General features: G+C 40.8%; 1 protein-coding gene across 1 annotated transcript in view; it reads left to right on the top strand.

Annotated features, from left to right (window-relative positions):
• Positions 1–16,175, top strand: part of RNGTT (RNA guanylyltransferase and 5'-phosphatase) — a 327,115-nt gene that overhangs the window by 22,273 nt on the left and 288,667 nt on the right. Inside the window, exon 5 of the mRNA XM_083177112.1 lies at positions 7,337–7,412. Coding sequence (XP_083033238.1) covers positions 7,337–7,412 — 76 coding nt within the window. The remainder of the gene's footprint in view (positions 1–7,336; positions 7,413–16,175) is intronic.

Here is a 16,175-nt window from a genome sequence, read left to right as displayed (position 1 = left end):
CTCTCCTCCTTGGGGTATTTTAGCTGTGCTCCACGGCCACGAAGCTTATCAGCATTGCTAGTCTACATGCTCCAACCTGTGGAAACAAGATGTCAATGTGTTCCATCCACAGGAAGTTTGTGTATATGCGTTCCACAGCGTTATTGAACCATGGGTTCGTATTTCCCAACAAGTGGCGGTGTGTGCCACCATCCAGGAAGTCCATAAGCGTATGGTCCGTAAGGTGGTTTTATAGAATTTCATCCATTCGGGTTTTGTTAATCAGCACAAATTATTTAAAATAGTAATGCTGGCATCAAATTTCTCTAGATAAAAAGAGAAAAATCAAAGCTAAAATATTTGCATTTACAGACTTACTAACACGTACATGTCGGCAGACTGAATCTGAATCCATTCCCTTAATGCAAAATATATATTAACAACCTGTTCCCTCTAGATAGAATAAGTAATATATTATTAGTACATACATACACACACACCATCCACACAGATAAGGCGGAACTGAGAGACTTCATCAGGAAGTCCCCTAAAACGTACATGACCTGATAAAACACTTTTGCACTAATTGAGTCTCTGAGTTCCACCTCATCTGTCTGGACAATGTACATAGGATCATTTGACCCAGAGAAGGGTACCAGAGCTATAGCTAGATCTATCTAATATTATACATATTCTCAAAGTGGAAATTTTAAAGTGGGGGTATGGAAAAAGAAAGTATTTAGTTTATGCGCACGCTTCGAAAAGGGGGCATAGCACACCACATACCCCTCATAGACCACAGTAGTAGGTTCCCTTACACTATCTAGTACTAATGCCCCTTATGCCCGGTACACACCAGTGCGACCCGCTCATAATCACGCGGAGCGCACAACCCGCTCACGATGTGCACTGTGAGCGGGTTCTGATCCGATCGCGACCCGCACCCGGGTGTATGGTCGTTTTCAGATTCTACCTGCTGCAGGTAGGATCTGAATAACGACCGACCCACGGGGCTGCGCATCGGATCAGAACACACAAAAAAGGACCCAATCTACCTACAATCTACATCCAATAGGTTGGGATTGGATGTAGATTGGATTGATGGGATTGGGCCCTTGTCGTTCTGGTGTGTACCCTGCATTACACATTGTGCCACACGGTATGAGCCAAAATTCAAGGACAGCAAGGACAAAGGGACAGAGAGAGTGACCGCAGAGAGAGTGAGTTACAGCGGGAACACTGGGATAGCCACATATGAACTGTATATTGGGCATCACAGTGTGTGGCATAGGTATAAAGATCATCAAATGTATAATGGGCATCACGGTGTGTGGCATATATCCGCGGACCTGCTCTCACTGAAGACAGCCGGGCAGCCCACTGCTTCTGCCCGGCTGTCTGGCATTTTCACGTCCGCCTCTGCGGACCTGCACTTTAGACACACCCCTCCCTCATATATACTAATGTTTTTATGTTTGAATTTGAGCAAGGTTTCTTTTTCAATGATCCATTGACTGCAATTGTATTGTTTATTACAACCACTACATAGATGACCTCTTTTTATTTTGGCATGGTCCCTCGAAGGACCTTATTGAGCTCATTCAGTTGCATAATTCTAGCACCAGAAGCATTAAACCTTACTTTTTCACATAGTTGTCACGAGATCCATTTTTTTGGGATGTATCGATTAGGTTGGATGAAGGCAGGATTGCCTCTATTCCAAACCTGCTAATAACAATAATGATCAAGAATACTCGAGTTGTCATCCTAGACCAACTATTAGGAGTCTATCATATTCTCTGTTGTTGAGAATTAGACGTATAGTTTCTGACCCTATTATGGCTTCCAGGCAAATGGACAAGATGGTTTGCCGGTTTAAACAATGTAGCTATCTATCTTTGTAATTAGAAAATACTCAATTTAAAGGTTATGGCATTAGATCGTGCCTCATTACTAGCGCCAAAAGAAGTAAATGCTGAGCAGATTGATTGTACGTAGTTACTCATGGTAATCTATCAAGCAAGCCCCATTATTGGCAATATTGTGCGTCGATATATGTGTTTGTCAGCTGCTATGGGTGCTCTCTGGAATTCAATGTATATCCAACAGCGCATATGCAAGCAGTGGCACTCAACGAACATTTTAAAGTGCTTTTATTTCCAAAAATCCAACATTTTGGGGCTAGAGAGCCCCCTTTCTCAAGGTGTACAAAGCAATGTAAACAATCCATAAGTCTTACCTTAAATAAATTAGGCAGGAGTAGTGCAATAGATCCCATTTATGGAGGGTTTCTGGCGGCATCTGATGCAGCTTCTGGTAATCCTGTGGGCGGGGACACCTACTAAATATGCGTTGCCAGGCAACTGCCTACTAAACGTATCTTGTGTACTTGAGCCGCAGAACCACTGCCAGGAAGGGGAGTTAAACAAGTGTATATCTAAAGTGATAGTTGTAATACATCTTATAAAAATGACCATAAACACATAGTGAACGTAATCTGTTTAAAACATGGAGTATAGTAATCTGGTATCTCGCTGGTAATAAAGTGCTTTAGTGCAAAGTGGTAATTATACACAAACTGACTTGATGGCTATGGGACTTAATACCTAATCTAAGAAACATGTCATATTTCTATGTTAGAGTTGGCAATTACATGCACTATTCATTAAATTAACATAATGAATGAGAGTCTTTCATTCAGACCATTGGGTTTACAGGTGTTTAAAATATAGATCCATTTGGTCTTTCTGCTCAAAGTGCCTGCTCTGTCGCACTGCCCCGCATAGACATAAGGATGTGATCTATGATATATTTTAGGTCTGTTAATTTGCCTGTTAGGAAGGGTGTGCACAGGCACCTTGTTTCGGACACCCTGCTGTCCTGTTTGCCTCCTGCAAACTATAGCTTCACCTATAACAGCCACATTCTAGAGGGTAGGTTAGTTCCACCCCCACCCCGGTGCCGCCAGGTCTTAAGGGTGACAAGGCTGCTGCAGGAGGCAAGGTGCTGCAAGATGAAATTAGCTAGCCTGAGTGCACAACCCACCAAAAAAGATAGTACTATACAAATGCAACAATGCAAGAAGATGTTATTAGATGGAACCGTGGTATAATAAAATTTACTGGAATGCAACAATGCAAAAAGATGACACCAGAATAATACAAAGAGCTTAAGCAGATATTTCCTGACTTATCTGTGAGATGGGAATGGGAGACCAGGATAAGAGACATGCACAGCAGAATGGCAGGGAGCTGGAACACTGGAACAGAAACCAGAAGGGACCATGAACACGTTGGGCTGAAGCACAAGGGCTCTGGATGCTATAACCGGCGTCCATTCATCAGTGTCCCCGGTTTTATTTGAGTTACTCCACCTACAGGCGTGGTTAAGGCGCTGCTGCCGGCGCCGGGCGGAAGATTGGGGCGTTGTCTAGCAATGTCAAGATGCTTCCCACTGCCTTTTCAGATGCCGATGGCCACCGCCAGCCCCTGTCCCTGAGCCTCACATGAGCAGCACACGGAGCGCTCAGGGACACATCAGGTAGGTCGCCACGGCACCTAACAGTGTCCTTTGGAAAAATGCCGGGCCACCTATGGTTCCAAGACCTTGCCCAATAGTGCCACCTTAATGGCTGGCCTATGTAGGGCCATTCTTTCACGCACTGTGTGTGTTTTTCCTACATACATTAATTGGCAGGGGCAGGTGATGATATACACAACAAATGTCGACAGACAATTTAATGTATGCCTTATTGTGTATTTCTTGTCTCCAGATATATTGTAAAAGGTGTTCCACGTTATCATATGGCAGCAGGTGGTACACTTTAAACACTTGTAACAACCTGGGACCTGTGTGAGGAAGCCCTGTTGTGTTCATTGAATTTGGTTATGTCTGTGTGGACTACATGATCCTTTCGATTCTTGCCCCTGGTGTGGCATACCATGGGTCTGACTGCTTGAAGCTGGGGAGTTTCCTGTCAGTGGATACAATTGGCCTTAATGCCCTTGAGGCCCTAGGCAAAATGGCACTGGACATGTTGTAACGTGACACCCATTGGATCACTGCCTTTCGTTGTGTATTATGAGTGGTCAAAAGTGCTTCTCTGGGTATCTACAGTATAGGACTTTAGTTTTCTATTCATGTAGTTTTTTTGCAAGAGAAAGTATCTGTGCCACATGGCAAAACCATGTGGCACAGTTCCTCTCTTTTGCTTTGCTCTTCCTACACTGAATCAGCTCCATATGCATATTTATTTCTTTTGAAATCCAATTGGAGATGTCCCTTTTTTTTTGAAGCTTTTGTAACAGATCCTTTGTTACAATTTAACTAATTAATCCAATACTATGGGCAATGTAATGGTTAGCATTACTGTTTTACAGCACTAAGATCATGGATTCGATTCCCACTATGGACCTAACTGCATGGAGTTTGTATATTCTCTCCCTGAACTGGAATGGGTTTCCTACCGAAATCCAAAAACATGTATATACTGTATGTAAAGCGCTGTAGAATGTGTACTCTGTTTGGAGAACTCAATACATAATATACCCTACATGTGCATAATGGATTAGGGTGAGTAAAAGTGGTTTAAGCACATTTTTACCCTTTGTAGGAATCAAGAGAATCTGGATTTCCAGCATTTCAGGTGGAAAAAGGATCATGCTAAAGAATAAAATGGGAATCCAGGTTAGGAACGAGCAAGTCAGAACTTTTTCCTGGGTCCTAGAATATACACAGTAACATAGTAATTAAGGCTGAAAAGAGACTTAGTCCATCGAGTTCAACCTATAGGACTCGATGAATGAACACTCTGTCCACGGATATGATAACAGATGGGGACAGCATTACTTTTACATATCCACATTCCACCATTGTAGCAAAATGTTTTCATTTGTGAAAGCTATATTTCTACAGATATAAATGTAAGTGAAAGTTTCTGTAACGTCTTACCTTCTGCTAGAATGATGCCAAAGATCTAAAACAGATTATGTATTGGATAACTGTAGACCACCCCTAAAAGTAATCCTGAAAGAGGGGTTACATGCTTACACAGCCAGGACAGGGATACATTGAACTCCACTGGAAAGTACAAAGAGTAATCTTAAACCACCTGTAGCCTGTTGTTCACATTTGCTGGAGATACTGGAAGCTGATTCCTGGTACAGGTACACCACCGATTTTCCGGCAACCCTTGGTCCGGAACCTCTTTTAATCCGGACAATTTTGATTTGTCCGGATTAAAGGAGTTTAGGGACCTCTTTTAATCCGGACAAAGCAGAATTGTAAATGATCCAGATTAAAAGAGGTTGATGAACTCTTTTAATCCGGAACACTTTCTGTGCATGGCCGTAACACGCAATAGGCGCAAGTGTCAGTGAGTACAGCTTCCGCGGACACTGCAGGTGACACAGGAAGCATCATGGTGTCTGAGGTCAAAGTAAGTACCGCACATTGGCGGAACACACAGCATGAGCAAGTGCCACTGGGTACAGCTTCCAACGATCCCGCAGGTGACACAGCAGGCAGCAGTGGGGCTGATATGGCGCCCAAGGTCCCAGCAAGACTTTCATTCATACTGCACTTACTGATAATGTTTGTTCAAAATATACCTGATACCTGTTTTGCTTATACAGCACGTAGTACACTGTAATAAACAGTTTTGCATACACTACTGAGTTTATTCATTCATTAATATTATGCTGTAGCATATATTTTACTATTTATTGCTTTAGAAATGTACTGAAGGTGCAAAATTAGTAAAAACTAGAAATCCTTCGTTAATCCGGCAAAATCGATAATCCGGCATGGCACTGGAACCAATGATGCCGGAAAATCGGTGGTGTACCTGTACTAACCTTTCAGATCTGCAGCAAACACAGTTCGCAAATAGTAGTATAATAGTAAGGAATACACCTGCGTACCAACTAGGTGATGGGAGATCAGTAAAACATGCATTGTTATCAGTCCCTGAGAATTAAGTTTGGCTGTGATGGGACAACCCACATCTAAGGAGCTGCAGAGATGACTTGGGGAGGATCTGAGGGAGCACAGTGTGTCTGCAACATATACATGTAATGCCATCCAATGATAGGAGGTTTTTAAAAAAAAAAAGATGATAGAAGCTTTACCTAGGTAGACAAGTCGGTCAACCCCATAGGGTCGACATGATAATGGGGAATGGTAAGCTACCTTGCCCAAAGTGCAGTGAGCGTATACGGTTTACAATGGTGGTTATATATTACGTACAAGATTTGACCAAAACATGTAAAAGAATTTTGTCCATTTGTGTGTTGACCGTGTGAACCTACCAACATTAACTTCTATCAACGTTCTGCACTTGTGAACCTTTTATAAAGTACCAGTTGACCCATTTGCGGTCGTCCTAAATATTGTAGATCTTCTATACCACACTTTTGATTGTATTGGCACTACGGCTACCATACATACAGCACTGAGTTCTTAAGTTTCAATCTGACCATGGTGCTCTCAGCGCAGTCTATATTGGTCCCATGTTCACATATGTTCCTTCCCACAGTCTAATAAAACCAAATGGATATAAGCCTCATGTATACATTTTAAGCTGGCTATTTAGTTATTAGCTATACTACTGGATTAGGGGTAATAGTTATATATTTAGTTGTCTTTCCTATTATTTGTCCTAACAATATTATTGCAATACAGTACCAAATGTTGTTTAGTCTTGTCCATTGTTCTGTATTTCTAGTTACAGAAATTATAGGGCAAAAAGAAGTTAGCCCTTTAAAAGCTATCATTTTGTATTTTGTAAAATGATTTCCAACGATTAGTGGAAGGCAAGAAACTTACCACTAGATGGCGCTGCATGTTAGCTGTGATGCATAATCACAATGTGTACAAGATAAAAGGCGATTTCTTGCTATCAAAAGTATTTTAGATCATTAAGTGCATTTTATTGAAAATGTGCTTTACTGCTACTACAGTAAAAAAAATGTTGATCGTTAGTGACACAACAGCCTTTTGTTTCATGTATGTCAAGTTTTATTTTGAATTTGAAGTTCACTCTATTAGTATATTGAAATTCTATATATAAAAGTCTGCTTCTCACCTGTGCGAGGAATTGAAGTGTTTTGTGCATTGGTGGTCACTTAGATGACATCTAATGGAAGTTTTGCACCATTGGGGCATGGCCTGGCATTATTGTTATTTTGTGCAGATATTTTTGACAGGTTGAGAACTAGTTAATTATTATTGTGCTTAATATTCAAGATGAGCATGTTATTTTTTGGAAGTGTTAGTAAAGATGTTTTTAAGCTATCTCCTCTACTAACTGTATTTGGTGAACTAGCCTTGCATTTACAGCTGTTTGTTTCTCCTTTAGGTGTCCACTGTACGCATGGGTTTAACAGAACTGGTTTCCTTATCAGTGCCTTTTTAGTTGAGAAGATGGATTGGAGGTAAGCACCCCAACTACTAATATGTTAATGACACATCACTAGTTACAACTTATAATTGTTAAATCTGTATTTTCATATTTTGAAGTATCCCATTTTTTCAAGTATATCAGGAAAAACCCGAAAGGCAGTTAAAATTAATGATGCATTAACGCAATTGCATGTCAAATATATTTTTTTTAATAGGGATATGTCTGTCTCTGTCTGTCTATTATTTATACAGCACTCCTAGGATAAAGTTAATCAGATGGCTGCCTTCCAGGTATCCCACTGGGGGATCCACAAATACTGTCCACTGGTGAGGCGGCACTCGCAATAAAAGATGCAGTCGTAGGCAATCTTTAAGTCATCAACATTTCGAGATTTTCTTTATTATCTCTTCTTCAGGATACAAATGAAACGGTGTACATACAGATGGGTCAGGTCCCATCTTTGCAGGGGATGGCGCTGGCGTCGCCAGCCGCCATCCCCCGCCAGCGCCATGGCGATGGTGAGAAGGGGACGCGCGCGCACGAGAGGCGCGCGCGTCCCCTTCCGACGGCACTTTGATCCGTTCCCCCGGGTCCCCGCCGGCTTGCCGGCGGTAACCCGGGGTCCCCGCCGCCTGCCCGCACCCCCCCTAACCCTGTCCGTCTCCCTGAGGCGGAGACGGACAGGGACCCGTCAGAAGACGCCCACAATGACGTCAGACCTCAGCGCTGTGTTAACAGGGCTGTACCTTCTCAAATAAAGAGAAGTACAAACACTAAAAAAGTTAACACAGAATTGCAAATACAGTGCGGACCAATTATTGCTATTTTCATTTAAAGCAGTTCAAATGTTACTTAAACATATCGCAGCTTGTCAACCGGATTGATTTCCCCAAATAGATAGAGCACTAATTATCTATAGCCAGATGACTTCTGCTGGATGGATGGGGGTGATCATGTGACAAAGTTTTAGCAGATATCTATAGGTACAGTGCCGATGGTCAATCTGGTTCCGTTGCACAACTTTGGTGCGTTTAAGTTGCGAAAAAGCATCACTGGTGATCCAACCATCAATGTTGATACGTGCGGCGGCTTTCCGGGAGGTCCCAATGAGTTCAAAAATTTAATCGGATAATAGACGGATTGTTCTTCGTCCATTACTGTGTCTATCAATTTGTATTTGACTGTTTTGCCTGGCAGTTTCAATTGAATTTGCTCATTGAGCTTGTTGACATCATTTGGTGCCAAAGTTGCACGTTCGCACAACCAATCCGGATTTTTGTAGTTGGTTGTTAGATTTGGGAATACAACGTCGACAACGACTTGAATATTCAGTTGCATTTGACAGAAGTTCGGCGGGAACGAAATCTCATCCATGGCGCGATCAATTAATTGCCAACCCCCCCCCCCCAAAAAAAAAAAATCTGTTGATCCGATAGCTAACAAACTTCACAGGATCACTTGTTGGGCTAATCTGAAGATTGCCTTTAAATTTCATCAAAATTGGTTAGGCAGTTTTGGAGTCCATAGGGAACATACACACATCGATATATATATATATATATATATATATATATATATATATATATATATATATATATATATATATATATATAATTTTATTTATAAAGGATATGCAGAGTGTCATTATCGGATATTGTATTGAGATCATAACTGAGGGGTACTTGTGTAGTTTTACGGCGGCAGCTACGTAGTTCGCTTAGCGTCCCTTTCAGAATCTGCGTCATGTTCCCGCGACCAGCGGTCAGTCAAAAGTAGCGTGCTGTGTTCTCGCGACCAGCATAGTCAGTGTAGGCAGCTACGTAGTTAGCGTAGCATGACTGTCTCAGGTGTATGATAACACCCCCACTATCCACGTCGGCGTGGAGTTGATGTTATAAAGTGTGGCGCGCGCACTGAGCCCGGAGTGTGGCGAGCAGACGCGAAATACATGTGAAGTAATCCATGTCCCCTGCGCTCGCCACACTTCGTGCTGGCGTGGATGGTGGAATAAACAAGGTCGACAGCTGTTACGTCGACAAGTGTCACTGTCGACAGGTTTAATAATGTTTTCACGCTGTACCCCCTATACCCAACTAAATTTAGACGCTAGAGGGTCTAAATTTAGATGCCCCCTTTGTTAGCGGTTTGCCGGGGTGTCTACTTTAGACGCCCCCTTTGTTAGCGGTGTGCTGGGCTTTGTATTTCTCTGTGGAACTACAAGTGCCACAATGACCTGTCACCGCAGGGCTGCCGTGGAGTCACTATGCTGTCAATGTAGTTAGAGCTGCTGCCGTGAAACTACACAAGTAAGCCAGCTTAAGAGCTACGCTGATAATGTGGCTTCAAATTAACTACAGAAGTGAGGCAACCGTTGGACTACGCTGATGACGTAGCTTCAAACAAACTTAGCGTAGCACAGCTGCCGGGGCAGCTGCCGGCATTCAAACTTAGCGTAGAGCTGCTGCCGTGAAACTACTCTAGTACAAACTGAGGTCTTTAGCTACAATGGGCCTGATTCAGAGGCGGTCACTGCTGCATCCTATTGTGTCTGTTGCCAAAGTTGTGAAGTGATAGTATGCAAATGCTGTTATCAGCCTTCCCCTGGTAGAGTGGCCTGCATCAGAATACGGAAGCACTGAGGCATCTCGGTACACTGTAATGCCTCTGATGAATTTTTGGAATCCACCATCATTAACCTAGCCATGGATTTTTTTGAGTTCACTTCTAGTCTAGTGAACGCTATGGGAATATCTGCATTCTGTGCACAGTCTGCTTTGCTGAGTTCTTTTTGAAGTAGCAATTTTATGAAGCCACCCATCCACGGAGCGAGAACTCTGTGCGTTTAAAACTAGATTGCATTGCATCTAGTTCAAAACGCATGTGATGGGTTAAAGCAGCATGCGTTTTTAACTAGATGCGATGCAATCTAGTTAAAAAAGCATGGCCAGCACATACTTTATGTGCTGTGCGTGGGAGCGTGCATGGCATCCCACCGCCCTTTCGCATTGTGTGTGGGCAGCTTTCATCTCCATTGTTAAGGAATAAGTTATAACCTCCCATACCCAGTAGCAGCCATATTGGATATTTTGTGGTTGTACACACATGGAATAAGTATCAATTTATTGGATACACATATCTGGGTTAGTGGAATACCCCTAATGAAGTTTGGAATATTGACCTATGATGAATATTGACATTGGTCAGTGCTTCCCAAACGCAGTCTTTAGGGAACCACAACAGTCTAGATTTTAGAGATATCCCTGCTTAGCATTTCAGTCAGTTTTATTATGCAGAAGCCGGGATCACCCTTAAACCTGTGCTGGGAGGCAGGATGGTTAAAAGGTTGGAGGAGTCATTAAACTAGTTGTGGGGATGGGGGGTTATAGAAAGAAACTATGGGTTAGACAGCCAGAATAGAGGGGAATGGATAAATAAGATAATAGAGGGTGTAGTAGGTGAGTCGGAGAGAAAAACTAGATCTAGTAAGAAGTTAGTAGCATATCAAGAACAAAAACATACCTTAAAACAAATCCTAAAAGGGGAAAAAAGAAGTAGTAAACTGAAATGCTTTCTGTTCAATGCAAGAAGCTTGGCAGGCAAAATTGGGGAATTAGAAACCCTGGCTACAAGGGATGACTATGATATAACTGGGATAACGGAAACAAGGGCTATAACGAGTCACACGATTGGGCTATAAACATGGAGGCATGTACCCTTTTTTAGAAAAGGCAGGAGTAAAGTAAGGAGATGAGTGTGCCTTTATGTAAGAACAAACTTAAAACCACGTGGAAAGGAAATGAGCTTGGGAACTGTGGAGGATAATACTGGGGCTGTTTGGGCAGAGATAACCGACAATAACAAAAAATCAAATAAACGTCTATTAGGGGTATGTTACAGACCTCCTAACTTGATTGAAATGGAAAGGCACTACTTTTAGACCAAATCAAGAAGTCTGCAGATATGGGGCAGGTATTAATAATGGAGGATTTTAATTTTTCCAGACATTGACTGGACAAATGTGACCAGTACATCAGCAAAAGGTTGGGGATTCCTAAACCTACTTAAGGATCATTTTATAGCACAATCTGTTGAAACACCAACTCATACAGGGGCATTATTGGATTCAGTGTTAACAAATACCAAAGTAATAAAACACCTGGGAAGCAGTGACCACAACATGGTCTCAATGGAAATTCTTTTTTCGTAAACATTGACATTCGGGACCTTATAAAATACTGGATTTTAGGAAAGCGATCTTTGATTTATTCAGGGAATCTGTAAAAAGAAAACAAGTGGGAAGCATTATTTGAGGGGAAAATTGCAGACGAAATGTGGGGAAACCCTAAAACATTCACTTGACACATGAACAACTAAATATATACTCTAAGTCAATAAGGCTAAAATTCATTGGAAAAAAACACCATGGTTGTACAAAAATGTAAGGACAGCAATAAACGATAAGACAAGGGCATTTAAAATGTATAAGGTTAATGGTAATAATGAGGACTTTATTAAATAAAAATAATTAAATAAAATTTGTAAAAGAGCTATCAAAAAAAAAAAAGGAAAAACAAAGAGGGCATAGTTATGGAGAGTAAAACCAATCCCAAAAAGTTCTTCAATACACAAATAGCAAAATAATAATAAAAGAGAACATAGGCCCCATAACCAACATGAATGTAAATAGCTGTACTGAGGATGAGGACAGAGCAGAACTGATAAATAAATTTTTCTCATCAGTGTTTAATAGGGAGGAGCCTACAGTGGAACTGTCAGGTACAACAATTGAGACAAGCCAACTTGACCGTAGTATTGAATTATCCACAGATGAGATGAAAAATAGGCTCAGCAAAATTAAAACAAACAAATCCCCAGGTCTGGACGGGTTTCATCCTAGGGTTCTAATGGAATTAAGGGAGGAATTAGTAATCCCTCTGTATTGCATTTTCGTGAAATAATATAGCAGAGGTAGTACCATTATTCAAAAAAGTATAAATGGATGACCCCGAAAAATATAAACCCATAATCTTAACATTAATAGTGGGCGAACTATTCGAGGGATTATTAAGGGATGGTATCCAGAAACATTTAGAACTACACAGTATAATCAGTATTAACCAACATGGGTTTGTAAAAAAACGCAGGTATATTGTTTTTGGCAAGGTCTTTGGGCGCTGTTTCTGATGTTTTGCTGCGTCACTGTCACAAAGTAGGACTATTCCTTAAAGTCCCAGAACATAGTTACAAATTAACAGAGAGGGTTATACGGCCTACACACATGCCGATATTAAGGCATTTTCTAAGCGATTTTGCTTAGTTTGGCAAAGTCATTTAGAAAATGCCCTCACATCGGTGTGTGTGTGGGGGCTATATCGACAGAGATGGGCGTCCCCGCGCGTCTTTGTCGCTGGCCGAGATTGATGGACAGTGTCCATCAATCTCGGCATCGGCAGGGTTCTCCCACAGGAGAACACTGGCGTTGTCTGCTGAGCAGAATGGCCCGACATAGCACAGCTAGGTTGCCCTACACACATCGGCATGTGTGTAGGGCCCATTTGTGATCGTGTTGGCGCTACATCAGTTAAGCATAGAGGGCTGAAAATACTCTGCTTCGATTTCTGGTGCTGCGGCTTCTAATCTTCTAATCTTGTTCTATATCTCACTGGTATATCCTCATTGGGTATGTAGAGAATTATTTTTTTTGGGGGGGGGGGGAGAATTAGGGTAGATTCTTTAGTGTAGAAGAGGGTTCTTTTGTGCCCGGATGTGGTGCGATTCCTACCTCACTTACACAATGTTATAGTGAGGAGAATCCTATCTGGGATTCTTTTAATGTTCAATTTTGAAGAGAAAGTTTGTACATTGGCGTACCTCACTCAAATATAATAATGCTGTAACGTTCTTTTCAAGGTATCTTTTAAATGGCATACCAGTACTCATGATTATCATTGAAGGGAGACTCTCATCAAGGTATCTTATGTCTTTATACAGGTTTTATTTGGACATATAATAAAATAAAACCTCTTTTGGCATAAGATATGCTAAGAGTTTACAAATAAAAGCACCCCTTTACTGTCAGAGGGTCGGTTCGCATCCCTAGGAGTTTTAGTGAGGTCCAAGTACAGTACTGCAGACCGGTTCCACAGCCTGTGCTTAAGAAGAAAACGGGATCCTAATGTACCTCACTCCCACGGTGCGTCGCGGTACCAAGTTCTTCCACCAAACAAAGGGTCTAAAAATAGCAAGTCCTCCTTCCTACGCATTTCGAGATTAGAATCTCTTTATCAAGGCATGGAGGAGCTGCTTCCTGACTTGCTATTTATGGGGTAGACAATTAAAAATGGTGGCACATCCATTTCCTGTTTGGGAATTTTTTTTTCTCATTAACTGTTGTGAAGTAAAAAATTTGGTTTACATATAATAAAAATCTGTAGAGAGCACACGAGTAACAAAGTGTATGAATGTGTGTACATTTTTCTTATTAAAAGTCCCGTTTCCTGGTAAGTCCGTGACATAGGAGTCCCAACATCACTGGTGTTATATCTTTCTATCCATTATTCTCTCTCTTCCGGGTGTCCCAATATGGCTTCTATCGTATGTCTCATGGCGCATCCCACAGGCTCCGGGGGAGTGGCGCGGGAGTCCCAACATGGCGCCCGATCGGCCCAGGTGTCGTTATATGGCCGTCTGCGCTCCCTTATACAGCTTTATCTCCTGTGTCTTGCAACGTCTGCCAGCGGATGTGACATTTCTTGTCTCGCCGGAAGTGACATAGCAGGACTTTGCTGTGATGTTTCACAGCTTTAGTTTTCATGCGGATTCAGATAGGTGTACAAAGATGGCCGACATTTATATATGACATTTCTTAAAGGAGAAAGAAAAGTATGTTCTGAACTAGAAAATAATTTAATTGATAAATACAGCGAAGTATCAGTGTTTTTGAGTTTTATGCAGAAAAGACTAGTCTGATTATACTTGGTTTAAAGAAACCATTTAAGTTTGAAAATCGTGGTTTAGTCCACTAGGAACCAGAGTCTTTAGTTCAAAAATTAACTTAATTTCTGCTTTGGCTAAATTGGTCTCTGTGTTCTTATCCTTCCATGTATTTTTTATGAGTTTAAGTCCTAAATTTGTTTTATATTTTGTGTTGAACAATTATGTTCCATTTTGAAGTGTTGGGATAGATGATGGGTTTCTAATCCCTTCCGAATGTTTTGGATGTGTTCCGATGTTTTTAGTGGGCGAGTGGTTCTACCAATATAGGATAACCCACATTCACCCTCTATTAGGTATACAACATTTGAGGAATGGCAGGTAATGAAGTTGTTTATTTTAAATTTGATATTATTGACTGTGACTTCTGTATACTATGCTGCAGTGGCTCGCGCAGCCAAAAAGAAGCTGTGTGTTGGTGAGCATTACCCTACCAAATGTTATTGAGAGGAGGACTGGGGGCATGTAATGAAAGGAGGAATGGGGCTGTTTAAAAAGGACTGGGGGCATGTTATTAAACTAAGCCCTACCCAGAAAATAAGCCGTATGGTGTTTTTTGTTAAAAAAAATAAGACAGTGACTTACTACTGTGGGATGGAACTGATGAAGATCTGAGAACCTTCTTTGAGGAAATTAACATCAATTCCTTCAACTTAAAATTTACCACAACGCATAGTAGAGAAAACATCAATTTCTTGGATTTAAAAGAAGGCGTAATTAATACAAAACCTTATCAGAAACAAACAGATACGAACACATATATATCAAAAGATAGCCAGCACCATACTACATGGCTAAAAGGCGTCCCTAAAAGCCAGCTTATGAGGGTGAAACTAAATTGCAGCGATCCGGAAATTTGTGAAATACAGATGGAAGAAATTAAGAAAAACTTTGTGGAAAGGGATATAAGGAGGAGGACATTAATAAAACTATGAAACAAATGGCAGAGATGGATAGAACCACATTATTAACAAAGAAAACATCAATAAGAAAAACACCAACCCTAACTGAAAAACAGAAATGGTCTTTAATTACCAGTTACGATACTCAACATAAACAAATAGAAACAATAATGAAGAAACACTGGCACCTCCTCCAAAGGGATCCTGTTCTCAAAGATATAATTCCAGAGAAACCAAATTTCATTTACCGGAAATAAAAAAACGTAAAAGATAGTTTAGTTAAAAGCACCCTGCCGTCCAATACCAAAAACTCAATTAGAACCAAAGTATTCCATCACTGTGGGATGTGCATTGCTTGTCGAACCATCAAAGAAATAGAGCAAAGTATACAGAAATCATGATCAATAATATCAAATTTTAAATAAACGACATCATTACCTGCCATTCCTTAAATGTTGTATACCTAATAGAGTGTGAATGTGGGAACATCAGAACACATCCGAAACATTCGGAAGGGATTAGAAACCCATCATCTATCCCAACACTTCAAAATGGAACATAATTGTTCAACACAAAAAATTAAAAATTTTTAGGACTTAAACTCATAAAAAATACATGGAAGGATAAGAACACAGAGACCAATTTAGCCAAAGCAGAAATGAAGTCAATTTTTGAACTAAAGACTCTGGTTCTAGTGGACTAAACTACGATTTTCGAACTTAAATGGTTTCTTTAAACCAAGTATGATCAGACTAGTCTTTTCTGCATAAAACTCAAAAACACTGATACTTGTCTTTAAATCGCTATATTTATCAATTAAATTATTTTCTAGTTCATAACATACTTTTCTTTCTCCTTTAAGAAATTTCATATATAAATGTCGGCCATCTTTGTACACC

Source organism: Crinia signifera, chromosome 3 (assembly GCF_055691185.1).
Source record: "Crinia signifera chromosome 3, ASM5569118v1, whole genome shotgun sequence".
NCBI classification, from domain to species: domain Eukaryota; kingdom Metazoa; phylum Chordata; class Amphibia; order Anura; family Myobatrachidae; genus Crinia; species Crinia signifera.
Note: the sequence above shows the minus strand (reverse complement) of the source record. Positions and strands in the feature narration are given on the sequence as shown.